Source organism: Equus asinus, chromosome 3 (assembly GCF_041296235.1).
Source record: "Equus asinus isolate D_3611 breed Donkey chromosome 3, EquAss-T2T_v2, whole genome shotgun sequence".
Lineage (NCBI taxonomy): Eukaryota > Metazoa > Chordata > Mammalia > Perissodactyla > Equidae > Equus > Equus asinus.
The window spans coordinates 4,791,768-4,805,819 of record NC_091792.1 but is presented as its reverse complement, the minus strand read 5'-3'; the positions used below and the strand labels follow the sequence as shown (position 1 = coordinate 4,805,819).

The 14,052-nt window shown below is 46.7% G+C and overlaps 1 protein-coding gene across 1 annotated transcript in view; it reads right to left on the bottom strand.

Moving 5' to 3' along the window:
- The window catches only part of MCUB (mitochondrial calcium uniporter dominant negative subunit beta), an 87,664-nt gene extending 76,751 nt beyond the window's left edge, over nucleotides 1-10,913 (bottom strand). Inside the window, exons 1-2 of the mRNA XM_044766580.2 lie at nucleotides 10,877-10,913; nucleotides 6,419-6,990 (exon numbers count right to left, since the gene is read on the bottom strand). Coding sequence (XP_044622515.2) covers nucleotides 6,419-6,990; nucleotides 10,877-10,913 — 609 coding nt within the window. The remainder of the gene's footprint in view (nucleotides 1-6,418; nucleotides 6,991-10,876) is intronic.
- Between the last annotated feature and the right edge of the window lie 3,139 nt (nucleotides 10,914-14,052).

Below are 14,052 nucleotides of genomic sequence, written 5' to 3'. Positions count from 1 at the left end.
TACACGGTCCTCCTAAACCGACACCACACTTTACAACAGCCCAGGAAACACTTCAACGCCAGGCAGTCCTTACAGAGGGTACGTTTCATTAAATTATGTTAATTATGTCCTTTAAAAACCTTGATGCAAAGGTATATCTGAAATAAAGCAATTAACCAAAATATGATTTATGACCACTGCTTTCCTTTAACAGAAAATACAATGCATATGAGATTATTCTGGTTAATTTTTTAAAAACTTCAATTATTCCAGGCTCATAGCACAAAAAGTAGATGAGAACGCTGCAGGGCTCCCCTGGCTAGATTAAGTGGAGAAGAGGAAACAAGCAGGTGAGACTGAGGCGAGCACAGCATTAAGGAACTCTGTGTAACATGCGGTTCTTTATCATCCAGCCCTTCATCATTCATTCCTCTACTAACAGGCAGTTGTTATGCACCACTGTAGCAGGGCAGAGCCAGTTGCAGAAGAGGAAAAACAGTTCTGACCACAAAGTGCTGGGAGAATGCAGGTGGGAAGACCATGCGAGCACAGCCGACCACAATGCACGGTAGAAGGAAGGGAGGAAGGAAGTGCCGCAGGTGCCATGAGGGCGAAAAGGAAGCGTCATGACTTCCTCAGGCAGAGGGCAGAGTGGGGGGCGAGGTACATGACAAGCCGAGAGAGGCGGTCTTAGTCCAGCAGGCTGGACTTCAGGGTGCACAAGGCATGCAGCAGAAAGTGCGACTGGGGGGACGAGGCCAGAGCATGGTTCCTGGATCAACTGTGGTTGATGTGCTGAAGCTTGCTTACCTTGGTTTCACTCATAACAAACCCACAAAAGGGTATTTACAAGGTCAAAAGAAACCATACTTTCTCCTGAAAACGGAAAACTGCTTTGTTATAGTGGATCTGAAACATTCCCAAAGCAGAGCTGTAGGATGAGTTATCAGACTATAAGCGTCACAACGAACATCCTCTGGCAAGGGCTGAGAGAGCCAGGCTGTGCTGATCTGTTTGCAAAACATTTTCTAAAACAAATGTCTTTTCAGGTTTATGGTCACGTTACAGTCAGTCTCTCAGAAAAACACTCACTGGGTTCCAGCTGCATGAGCGGCAGAAAGAGCAGCTTATTCATCAGCACCTTTTAAAATCCCCTCTTCAAACATCCCACTCAGCCTACCAGGGAAAGTCATATACCAACACCAAACACAATGTTTAACAAAAGGGAGAGCCACACAAACACAAACACACACAGAGAGTCAGAAAAACAACAAGGATCTGTCAAAAAGAACAACAGTGTCTTCCTGCCTCCAGCCAGGTCCAGTGCATCCATTATTTACTAAGAGCCTGAAAATAAGCTAATTCATCTTTAGGTCCGAGAAATGTGATGTGAGCAATGCATTATTATGAAAACACTCCCACTACAACAAAATAATTGTGGGTTCCCAGTGGAGGTGAATTTAATAGGATTACCACCCGGGCCCATGGCAGTTTTACAAACCAAACCATCTACTTGATCTAGTAAACAGCCCAAGAGCCTCGGGCGGGATCCCTCCTTGTGGGGTGACCCTTGCCAGTCTCGAAGACTTCTTCCCCCTGAAGTTGCCACAATCAAGCTTTGTGCACCATCAGTTTCTTGATAGGCAGTTCAACGTCTTACGTGCATTCTCGTTTCTGCTCACAGGCTATAGGAATTTCAACTCCAGCTCTGTCTCTCACCTCTCTTTTCACTGCTCCCTACTTCTTGTCCTCAAATCTATTCAAAGTCTCTTCAATGGACTTTGTTGACAGCGCAGATTTCATACATCATTTCTCACCAATACTGTGAACCCTAGATGGAAATCTAATTATCCCCTAGAAGAGCTGCCAGACAAGAAAGCCTGGACTGCAATGCTTCTATTCGCTTTATGGTGAACGTGTAACTAAGGTAAAAATGATGTAAAATCAAATAACACCATTAATAAGTTGATGAAATAGGAAACTCAGAAGAAAGAGATTTACAGGCCGTGGCAGTTGAGCCAAACTATAGTTTAACTGAGGTGAGGCCAGTGGAGGTAGTAAGGAGGGAGGAAGATGCAGGACAGCTGGGGGTAGCAAGCAGCAAAGGGGAGGGGAGAACACAACTGCAGTGCCCCCACACTTCCTAGAGCCGCATACGCCAGTGACATCTCAAACAAAAGAGAGAGAACCACAGCTTCAAAATTAGGTTCTTACAGCAACTCAATTCAATGCAAGCAGTATTTATTGTGTGCTTTCTATGGTGAACCACCAAGGAGACTGCGCAGACAAGGAAAAGACTGGTCTGCCACCCTTCCACACTTAACTACTCAGAACATATTTGTACAGACACCAAAGGGGTGATTTTCAAAATTTCTTAAAACCTTATGTATGCTTCACTTTTTCCCATTAAAGAAAAATGGGTGATGACATGAATGGAAGAAAAAATGAGGGTAGAGGAGATGAAACCATGAGTACGTTAGGTATGTAAAATGCGTGTCAGAAGGTCTGCCACATTTGTTAGAAGGTGGAAAACCTGACCCTAAGCTTTCTGGCAGCCAGCACACAGGGACAGTACCACTGGCTGTCCACTTCACTGTCTGTACGATAAACCTGCGTCTGCTCAGGAGAAACCCAGCAATTCTAACACCACCATGTTTCATAGGGCTGTTTTGTACAAGGTATGCCAGTGTGGAAAATAACAACTCAGAGAACAGAGAGCTGGTATTTGTTTTAAAAAAATAGGAAAATTAATACTGTGGTAAATTAAATGAGCTCAAAAAAGAAGATACTTTCAGAGTATGCCTGAGATGATGCTGTTTGCTTCATCAGCCATTGGTTCACAGCCTGCAGGAGCTCAAGATGTCTACTACATAATGGTTGTGGTGTTGTGATGCTAGACACTCTTGAAGACACAACATTTCAGATGAAAAAGCAGTAATGACAGATTGAAGTTTTCAAGTGAGACAACCTACTTTATTCTGACATGCTCATGCTATCAAATAAGTTTCCATGTGTTTTTAAAGAGAAAACAGATATTACAATGACCAGGTAAAACTGCCACTCACCGACTGCCTGAGATCAAAAAGAGAGGCTTTGTCAACCATTAAGACCACCATTCTGACACTGACAATATTTTACTCAATAGTATATTTACATCCCCTGGTAACGTAACAAAATGGCAATTTTAGAGATGGAAAGGGCTTTTGAGACCAATCAGACAAGTCTCCCTGTTTGAAAAGGGGTAAAACAGGCCCAAATGGCCTGAACAGCTTAGCCAAGTTCAGGAAGTGCAGGCGGGGCCAGGTCTCCCCCAGACATCCCAGCACCTGCCGACCCCCAGCTGACTCAGCTGCCTACCTCTAGTCTGTGACCCAAACACACAGCTTCTACAGCGATTACATCAACTAAACTTGAGCCTCAGGTTTTCTACCTTAGTTCCACAGGGATCTCATGCAACAAATATTTCTCTGCCAAGATACAAAGTGATTTCCGAGCCTAGAGTTTGCTATAAAACAGCATTAATACTGTTAAATTGCAATAAATACTAAAATCTAAAAAAAAAAAAAGAAAACCCCAGCACGAATACCTAAGTGCTGGGCAGGTGGTAATGTTTAATATTTAATGGACAAACGGGGCTAGAATTGCTCTGAGACGAAAGCCCCAACGACCTTCCTCTAGGATAAGGACCATCACCAGCATCCAACCAGCGCTCTGCTCAGGAGAGGGCTCTGAAACCACCTGGGTGCGCCAGCACCAACACCAGAGGCAGAGCGGCGGGGAGCTGTCGAACAAGAACGGCGTGCTGATTACATTCACAAGATGAAAACAACGATTTCTAAATTCACGTCGTGTGGTGGGACTAAAACATGTATATGCTTTGTTTCTAGAAGTTCAAAACAACAGCACACTCAATGCTTAAACTTCTCTGCAAAGTACGCTTGCTTTCTTTAAGTTTTAAACATAGCTTATGCAGGGACTCAAGGCTGTGCTGGGGCCTGAAATCACATCGGGGAGTTTCTCAAACCAAGCAGCAGAAAACCCAAATGACCAAAGGCACAGGGCATCCAGCCAGGGCTTTCTGTTAGAGAGAAGGCACCAGGCACCAGAATCACTCCAAGCTGCGTCCTGGAGACCAGGAAGGCCAGCAGGAGCTGGGATTGCCCTGACAACCACTCCGCCAGTGCCAGCGTGCTGCTGCCGAGCAGAGATGCTGGCACCAGGACGTGACCGTGGACACCAGGCCATGCCTCGGCCAAAGGCAACTCAACATGCTCATGCTCGCTTATGCTGCAGACCACATGTGTTCCTTAAAAAGCAGCTCTGTTGCACTAAACACATCCATGTTGACAAACTTTCTTTTTCCACCCACAAAACACTGGCAGACAATTACTCACCTACCACGTGAAGCATGAGAACTGCCTATTTTTCAAATTTTCCAAATGCTTATATAAGTCACACTCATAATTTCAGAAATGGCCAGATACAATTGGGAACACTCACTTAAGATACTATTAACGACAAGTCCTTGCAAGCTAGGATTTTATGAGCTGTCAGATCGTAAACATCACTGGATTGTTTGGTGTTTTTTCCTGCTGCTTTCATAGGCTCGAGCAGACTGAATGTTTGCAGCAAAAATATATATAAATAATACTTGTCTTTAGCCACAGGACTTTTCATATCAAGTGGGGCAACCACAAAACAGTGAGACCTTAGAATGAAAAATGTGCCCACAGCCGGTTAATTTGATTTGCAGAAAATGGTTTCGTACTCCTAGCTAAACCTCCTAAGCAGCCAGGATATTTCTATCTGTTTCTTTACGTTACAATTTCAAAAAGGCACATTAAGAAGCAAACTCGCAGGCTTGTCTTTATTCTTTTGGGGGTGTCTTATCAGACAAGTGAAACGATGGAAGCATTTCCACTTCTAAAGTGCAGTAAATTGACTTAATAGCATGGACGCTCAAGACTTACAAAAATCTGCAAATGAGAAACAGTCACATGTCAGCCTTCTTAAGATGACTGCCTGGAGGGAAGGTACCAACCACTGCTCCCCTGTAATTAGGCCTAATGAGGCCCACCGTGTAATTTCCTCCCTCTGAAGGAGCACCCACATGCCGGCTGGGGCATGCCATGGCAGGACTCTGGAGAGCATCGGAGGGGATAAAAGGAGAAAGGGCCTTGGAGTTGATAATGTGAGAAGGGGCAGCCAGTATTGAAATCCATAAAAATTCGACGCAAAGTGGTAAATGTTTTTAACAGAAAACTGAATCAATCATTCACGTTTAACTGGTGTACGGTGAAGGAGGTTCCTTGCATTGCGCTGTTTTACTGTTTGGTGTATCTTTGAGTGTGAAGTGCAACACTTTAATAAAAGGACAATTTCACAAAGTGGAAAAAGCCTGTCTCTCCGATTACTCTATAAATCTATTATTTTACATTTTAAGAGGCCTGCCCCTCTTCCTAGGTATTAATAACAAAATGCCCCTCCTCGTTCTCTTTCAAACATTCAGGGAAGGCATTTTAAAAATGTATTTAAATATTTCCTCCATCCCTTCAATCTCAGAAGCCCTGAGATAGCGGGAGAGAGAAAGAGAAACGGGAAGTGAAAGTGACAAGATGATGGCACTGCTTACTCTCTGCTTTTCTTTCAAACCGCACAGCTAAAAGATAGAAATATACACTTTTCTCTAGCAACCTGAAACTAATCTAATGCTGGCGGGGGGCGGACGGGGGGCGGACGGGGGGCGGGCGTCAAACTAAAACTCGGAACCACCTCCCCAGGCACACACTCCTGGAAGGCCGCGTTCCCAGGGCTGCCTCTCCTCGGCAGGCCCGCAGCCTGCGGGGCTCCGTCGCGAGCCCGCTGCACCCCGCCCGTCCCGGTCCCGCCGAGCGCCCCGGGGCCCGTCCACGCCCCTCCTCCTCCGAGCAACGGCTGCGCGCGGGCCGCGGACGAGCGTGTCGGGCCAGCCGTTACTCACCAGCGCCAGCGCACACTCGTGATCCACCCTCTCGGGTCTCGGGACCGAACGCGAGTTTCCCTCCCCTCTTTAAAGGGGGTGCTCGCGGATTTCAGGACGGAATTTCTCGCCCCGGCGACGGCGCGCCCCCGGGGCACTCTCTGCTGGCTCCATCCTTTCTCGCCCCCTCGGCCACTCGGGCCGACGGCGCAGCGGCGTGGAGACGCCACTCCGCCCGCGGTGGGGACGGAGACACGGCCTCTCGGGTCCTCCCGCCGCAGCCCCGGGGGCCCCGCTCCCCAAGGCGGCCGAGCGATGCGCCTGTCCTCCGCTCGGCTCGGGCGCGCCCCGACCCTGGACCCAGGCACCCGCGACTGCGGCCCCGCCACCACCTGTGGGCCCCCGCGCGGCGCCCAGGCCGCTCTGCTCCTCCCCCGGGGCCGCCCCCCGCAAACTTCCCCGGCGCGGGCTCGCTCCTACCTGCGGCGGCGGCCCCCGCGGGCGCGCTCGGGCCCGGGCTCCGGGGGGCGGCGGCAGGCGCGGGCGCCACGGCCAGGCGCCCCTGGGGAGCAGCATCCTGCGGGCGCCGCGCTGCGCGGTTCTCGGCGGCCAGGCCCGAGGTCGTGGGCGCGCCGCCTCCTCCCCGCGCAGGGCGGGCGGGCCGGAGGGTGTGTCCCCGTCCCCGCGCCCGTCTCCGAGCACGCCCGGCGCGACGCGCTTTTCTCTCCTCCGACCGAAAAAGAAAGAAGGAAGAGCGCGCGAGCGAACCGCCCTCCGGGTCGGGGCTTCGAGGGCAGCGCGGCTGCTCGGCTGCGTCCACGCGGGCGGGGTGTGGGCCTCCGGGAGGCGGCCGCTCCCCGGGACGGAGCGGGACGGAGCGGGACGGAGCGGGACGGAGGGAGCGGCGCGCCGGCCCGGTCCCCTGCTCACTGGCGAGCGCGGTGCCACCAGACGGTCACCCAAGGCCAACCCCTGCGGAGGTTTGCTGCTCACTGGATGGTGGCCCACGGGAGCTCGCTGGGACAAGCCCCCCCACAGCCGAATTGGCTTCTCTTTTGAAGCAGGTTTTTAATTGAAGGCGCTAAGGAACCGGAACTGAGGCTTCCCCACAACTGGGAAATACAGGGCTTTGTCTTGGAGACTTTTTATTTATAAAAACAAATACAAACTTTTTAAGAGCAACCTAGTCCAACGTTTCACTTAGCTTACTTACAGTGGAGTCGCTAGATAAAATACAGGATGCCAAGTTAAATCTGAATTTTAGATAAATAATTTTTTTAGTATAAGTATGTCCCAAATATTGCATGGGTCACACCTATTCTTTTTTAAAAATGCAATATTTGGAGTATGCTTATACTAAATTATTTGTTGTTTATCTGTAATTCCAATTTAGTTGGGCATCCCATATTTTTCTTCACTAAATCTGTAAGAGGCTTGAGTTAAAGAATCAAAGTGGGGCCGGCCCAGTGGCACAGTGGTTAAGCTCACACGTTCTGCTTCTTGGTGGCCTGGGGTTTGCCAGTTCGGATCCTGGGTGTGGACATGGCACCACCTGGCACACCATGCTGTGCATCCACATATAAAGTAAAGGAAGATGGGCACGGATGTTAGCTCAGGGCCAGGCTTTCTCAGCAAAAAGAGGAGGATTGGCAGTAGTTAGCTCAGGTCTAATCTTCCTCAAAAAAAAAAAAAAAAGTCAAAGCTGTCAATGCAACAAGTGGCAAATCTCTCCTGTTGATGAGCTCCTTTCTTTATTGAAAACGATGGAGGTGTCTATGATAGCAAAAACTTTGGCCCCATTAAAGACCAATTCATGTTTGTTAACTAGTATCTACATTTCAAAATGCAATTGCCCTGGACAGATAGTGACACTTTAGACATTAAGTCCACGTGGGAAGGTACTTTACTTTACCAGAGTCCTTTCTTCTATTAGCTAGCGCTCCAAATGAAAGAAAAGATTTTATTTTGGCTGTTGCAAATAATGCTACAATGAACATGGGAGTGCAGATATGGGTGTTGTGGGTTTTTTGGGGGGGTTTTTTGGTGAGGAACATTGGCCCTGAGCTAACATCTGTTATCCATCTTCCTCTTTGCTTGAGGAAGATTGAACCTGGGCAACCGAAGTGGGGTACACAAACTCAACCAGTACGCCGCTGGCTGGCCCCCAGATATCTTTTCGAGATACTGATTCCCTTTCCTTTGGATGTATACCCAGTCGTAGCTGGATCTACAGTAGTTCTATTTTTAATGTTTTGAAGAACCTCCGTAGTGTTTTCCATAATGGCTGTACCGCTGTACATTCCCACCAACAGTGTACAAGGGTTCCCGCCTCTCCAATAACAAAGATATGGAAACAACCCCAGGCTCATGGAGTGAAGGGCCCTGGAGTGGACACAAAATCAAGTTTGCTGCCACCGAGTCCTCAAGAAATGCTATTGTTGTCCTCCCCACCGCTCCCTGGCCCTTAGTTCCTGGCTCTGCTGGAGCACTCAGCACTGTTCACATGGCTCCTGTCTGGCTCTGCAGCTGGGTTACAAACACAGGGGCCGGCCTTGACCTTGTTGATCTTGGTGTCACAAAGCCCAGCACAGCACCTGCATCAAAGGAGAGACTCAGCCAACAACAAAGAAAGGAAATTATGCTAATGGAAGTGAAGAGACACTGCAAGAGCAAATTATAACATACACGAGGAAAAGTCTGGGAGCTGTGGATACAGACAGGCAGGATAACAATACACAGAAACAGGAAGTGCTGTGTCAGGTGCTCCAGGGTACGGGTCAGAGCCCTCAGGACTGAAGAGAAATGCAAAACAGGGACAGGAGAGGCCTTTAGAACAATCAGTATGATTCCATTTATATAACATGTCCAGAAAAGGCAAACCCATACAGACAGAAAGTAGTCGCCCGGGGGCTGGGGGTGGAATTGGGAGCGATGCAAATAAGCAGGAGGAGTCTTTCCGGGGGAACGGAAATGCTCTAAACTGGATTGTGGTGATTGTTGCCTGTCTGTAAATTTGCTAAAAATCATTGGTACACTTTAAATGAGTGAAATCTATGGCACGTAAACTATACCTCAACAAAGCTGTTAAAAATTTTTTTCCTGAAAAAGGAGATCAGAGATTGAAATGTGAAAAGGCTGTGTATGTAAGCCGCCTTTAGGAACCAGCTCACGTGGCGTAATTGTTCTGTCCCACCGACATTCCCATACCTTGTGGTAAACTTTGTTGTGCACCAAAACCCCTATGTGTGCTGAGCCACGGTGTAGACAGAGCGTCCCCAGGAAGCCTCTCCATCTGCAGAGGCCAGAGGCTCTCTCGCAGCAGTTTGCTGACCACCCCCCGCCCCAAGTTACCAGGAGCACACGGTGAGTAAAAAAGAAATGACATTTGAACTGAACGGACCCAGAAGCTAGTCTGTCGAACAGTCCCCCAAATAGTACAGTTCCTATATGAAAAACACTTGATGGACGTTTTCCCAAATTTGAGAACAATCCTAAGAAGGGACATGATGTTACAGCAGTGAGCGGTAAAGCCGAGAGACACTCTTCTAAACTGTCAGCAATGTAAAACAAATCAACATGCCAGACAAAAGACACTTATCCTTTCTATTCTCTCTGCAGAAAGGATTACAACATTCTTGTCCTATGAAAAGGTGATAAAAGGGAATGTAGCCAAAAAACTGTCAGAAAATATGTATTACAGTGATGAAGAGAGGCAAGCAATTTTTTTAAATATTTTATTCTTCCAGGTGTTGTGCTTTTAAAAAATCTGTTATTTATGATATTTTCTCACTCTAAATATTCATTACCATGCCAATTTTGTATTCCAAATTTTTTATTAGTTTTCTTAAAGTGGAACTCCCAAGTTGTATAAGCTTCAGGCTCCACGAAACCCGGCTATGCCCTGTGGTCCAGCGGAAGCTTTCTGCGTCGTCTTGTTCCGTCATTACAGGAAGCTTGTGGGATAAGTATTACTAGCTCCCTATTGCAGATGAAGAAGCTGGAGCTCAGTAGTTTAAGTGACTTATCTAAGGTCATAGAGTCAGAATTCACGCCTGGAATTGTATAACTATGACCCCAAGATTTTTGGACTCCAACTCCCCAGGATAACCTTGACCTTACGTTGCCTATCTCTTCTGACATCATCGAACCACTGGCCTTCCCATAGCCACAGGGAGAACCAGGGTGCGGTGAAGTGGGGTGAATCGTTGATGAGCAGGGGCAAATCCTAGCTTTATCTAGGATTTTGATAGTCTGTTCATCATGAATTTTTTTGCATTAATTTTTATTTTCAGAAATATTACATTAAAATAGCGTTTATCTTAATGACTGAGTTTTTGGTGCCCCTTTACATGTGTGCCCCAGACAAGTGCCTCACTGGCCTCACCCTCACCTTAGCCCTGTGTCATCTCCTTTATGAGGACATCAACACTCAGATTTGCGCTTTACTTCCTTTTTTTTCCCCTGCTTTTTCTCCCCAACCCCACCCTCCCCCCCACCCCCAGTAAATAGTTGTATATTTTAGTTGTGGGTCCTTCTAGTTGTGGCATGTGGGATGACGCCTCAGCATGACCTGATGAGCGGTGCCATGTACGTGCCCAGGATCCGAACCGGCGAAACCCCGGGCCGCTGAAGTGGAGCGCGTGAGCTTAACCACTCGGCCACGGGGCCGGCCTCTATGCTTTACTTCTCATAAGAGTAGGCCCCAATTTCATCCATCGTCGTTCATACAGCCTGCCTTTGCAGATCTTATTCACTAGTGTCCTCAAATCACCTTCCATCTGAGGAGTCAGTTTCTCACAGATAAGCTGACTGCTGATGATGCTGGATTATCTAGTCATGGTACCGCTTGCCCCCCAAGGGCAAAGCATTCAGCCTCAGTCATGGGGAAGGGAAGTTTATTTACAAAGGAAGTTTTATGTTTATGTCCCCTGGTCTTACTTGTGAAATCATGTGAATTGAGCAGCTGCTCATCCATCCTCTGCAGACGCCAGCAGCACTGACTGCAGGCCCCCTCTGACTGAATTCTAGTGGTAACTAGAGAAAGATATCCTTTCCCTAGTCTGCCTCCAGGTCCTGGGCCTTCATTTTTATCAATGAGTCATAAAGAACTTTGTACCCAAATGAGAACACATATGGAAGATTCGCAATATAATGACTATACATTAGGCAAAGGAAATCTCAAAAAAAAAATTTAACTTACTAACATATAAGCTATGTTCATGAAATTAGAAATTAACAAAAAGATAAAGCATCATACTATTGGAATTTAAATAACACACCTACAAATATTCATGGACTACATCGGAAATAAGTGGAAATTGAGAACTATTTTAAAACCAAATAGCAATGAAAGCACTTAATATTAAAACCTTCACTACTCAGGAAAATGTATAGTCTTAAATGCATTTATTAGAAAACAGGAAAGTTTGAAAATAAACTAAGCTTACAATCCAAGAAGCTAGAAAAACAGCAGTAAAAATAAACCTAAAGGAAGTGGTGGGAATGCAATGATAAAAGTGAAGGCAGAAAACGAGTCAGACTTCCCCGACAGTCTCCTGAAGCCACCTCCCCAAAGTAGAATGGGTCAATACAACCAAAAGTCAGGTTTTTTAAAAGGCACCATGACTAGCAAACCTGAAACAAGAATGATCAAGGAAAAAGAAAGAAGGAATACACACACACGACAGAAAGGATGGAAAAAGCTAACCTGCAATAATAACTGCTTCTATCAATCAAGTTAAAACTATAAAGATCAAACTTGGCTCAACAAGGAGAACCTGAATAGATCAATAGTCACAGAGGGACACAGTGGGTCATGATCTACATGGGAAAATGTCCCAAACCCGGAGGCTTAAGGGGCCACTCAACCAAAACTTCCAGAAGAGATAATACTGTTTTATTTACCAAAATTTTAACTAATTTATATAAATTGTTCCAAAGCATCAAAACAAATGGGAAGCTATCCAACTCATTTAATGAAACTAGCATAATGCTGATAACAAAATTAAACAAGTAAACACTACAAAAGCAAACTACAGACCAATCTTATAAAAGCAAATAAAACAGAGTCTAGATAACATATTAGCAAATGGGACCCAGTAGAGTAATAAAAGAATGATCAAGTAAGGATTAGTCCAAGCCGCCAGGGTCAATTGCCAAATTTCACGTTCTCTTACTCCACACGTCCCGTCTACAGCGTGACCAGAGGCCGATTCGTTCCTAAACTGTTCACTGCCTCCTCCTCGCCTCTTCAGCCACTTGCCTAGGCTGGCTGGGCTCCTCCTGTCAGGGTCAGAGCACATCCTCCTCTGCTCACAGCTCTTCAAAGGCTTTGCAGCTGTTTCAGGGGGAAACCCAAAGGCCTCCCCATCGCCCGCGGGGCCCTCACAGAAGGGCTTGGCCACACTAACCCCCACTCCCTGCCTGCAGCCCTCACTCTGCTTTATTTCTCTTCATAGTGTTTAATCATCACCTGATATTTATTTATTTATTTATCTGTCTCCCCAACGGAATGCAAGCTCCACGATGGAAGGGACCTTGTCTGCCTCCTTCACTGCCCTAAAGCCATCACCTAACAGCGCCTGTCACATGGTAGGTTCTTAAATATTTGATGAATGAGTGAATTAAAGGGTGAAAAATAAAGCAGGAATTCTAAGTTTAAAATTGCAGCCACCTTTGGGATTAATACAAACACACACCCTTCTGGTTGTATGTGCATGGCGGTATGCCAGATGGTGTTCAAGGCTCTAGTGATGGAGTGATGAATGAGAAAGGTGAGTTTTTTGCCCACACAGAACATAGTGGAGAAGCTAAAGAGAACAAGTAATTAAATGAAGTGGAATAAATGTTCTAACAGGAACAGCATCAGGGCTTACAGGCCCCTATAGCAGCGAGACCCCATCTAGGCTTGGGGTGAGGGTCAAAGTGACATCAGTACTCACTAGTAACTGAAGAAGAATGGGAGTCAGCGCAATGAAGGGTCAAGATGAATTTCTAGCAGAGGGAACGGCGTGCTCAAAGGCCCAGAGGCAGAAGAGTTCATAACTCTCTACCAATAAAGAGATTATCAAGTAGAAAGTTAAAACCTGATACCACACAAAACGTAGCATAACAGTCAGGGCTCACTGGTGAGCATTGAGTTTTGAAGTCTGATGGTACAGGGGTGTCACGGACTTAGATTGTTGCCTCTGTATTTCCAGCAGTACGGGATGATCTGAAGCAAATAGAAGCATGGCTAATAAATAATCTGTTGTAGGAAAAAGGCAGTTAGGGTGGCAGTAGCCAGCACTGAAACGTTTGGTCCTTAGTCTCAAGTGGGGAAGAGTTTCAGTGAAGGTAGAAACTGGTAGGTGTCAGGCAGACTGAAACTGGGGATATGAGGGCAACGAGCAGGCTCAACGGGAGGGTCATTACTGCTGTTACAGGGGTGCTGTTCACCAAGACACTGACTGCCGTTTGCTGAGTCCTTACGAGGTGCCAGGGGTTACACAAGAAACTTGACACTTTCATTCCATGTAATTCTTACAAAACTCTTACCACCGGAATTGTTCTCTCTAGTAGGGGTATTAAGGCTCAGAAAAGTTTGGGGACTTGCCCCACGTCACCCAGCTAGTGGAGGGACTAGAATTCAAACTTTGTTCTGCTTAGCTCTCACACCCACGTCTCCTATTAGAGTTTATCTAATACAGAGTCACAGATCCTGGGTTAGACCTGAGTTCTTTTTCACTATCAGATGTGCTCTCACTACATCTCTCAGATCGTTTTGCAGTATCTATTCAGCACAGTATAGAGTGCTGGGTGGCATTCTTTACCTAGTGGAAGACAGAAATCTTCATTTTTGAAGAATGTGAGTCATCGGTGATTTCTTTTACTGGCTCACTGTTAATTTTCCATTAAATGTTAGAATTGAACATACAGTATTCAGAGGCTCCCTGGAAAATCCTGTGGGTCCCCGATCTAGGCCTCCCTGCCCATTAGACAGCAGCAAATTAATCCCCCTTCACAATCAGGATCAATCCCCTTCCGGCTGTTGGTATAAGTCCAAAACGGCCAGATGGACGTCATAACTTCCAATTCAGTGGGAAGGTTATTGTGTCCCCTGGTGGAAGCATCTC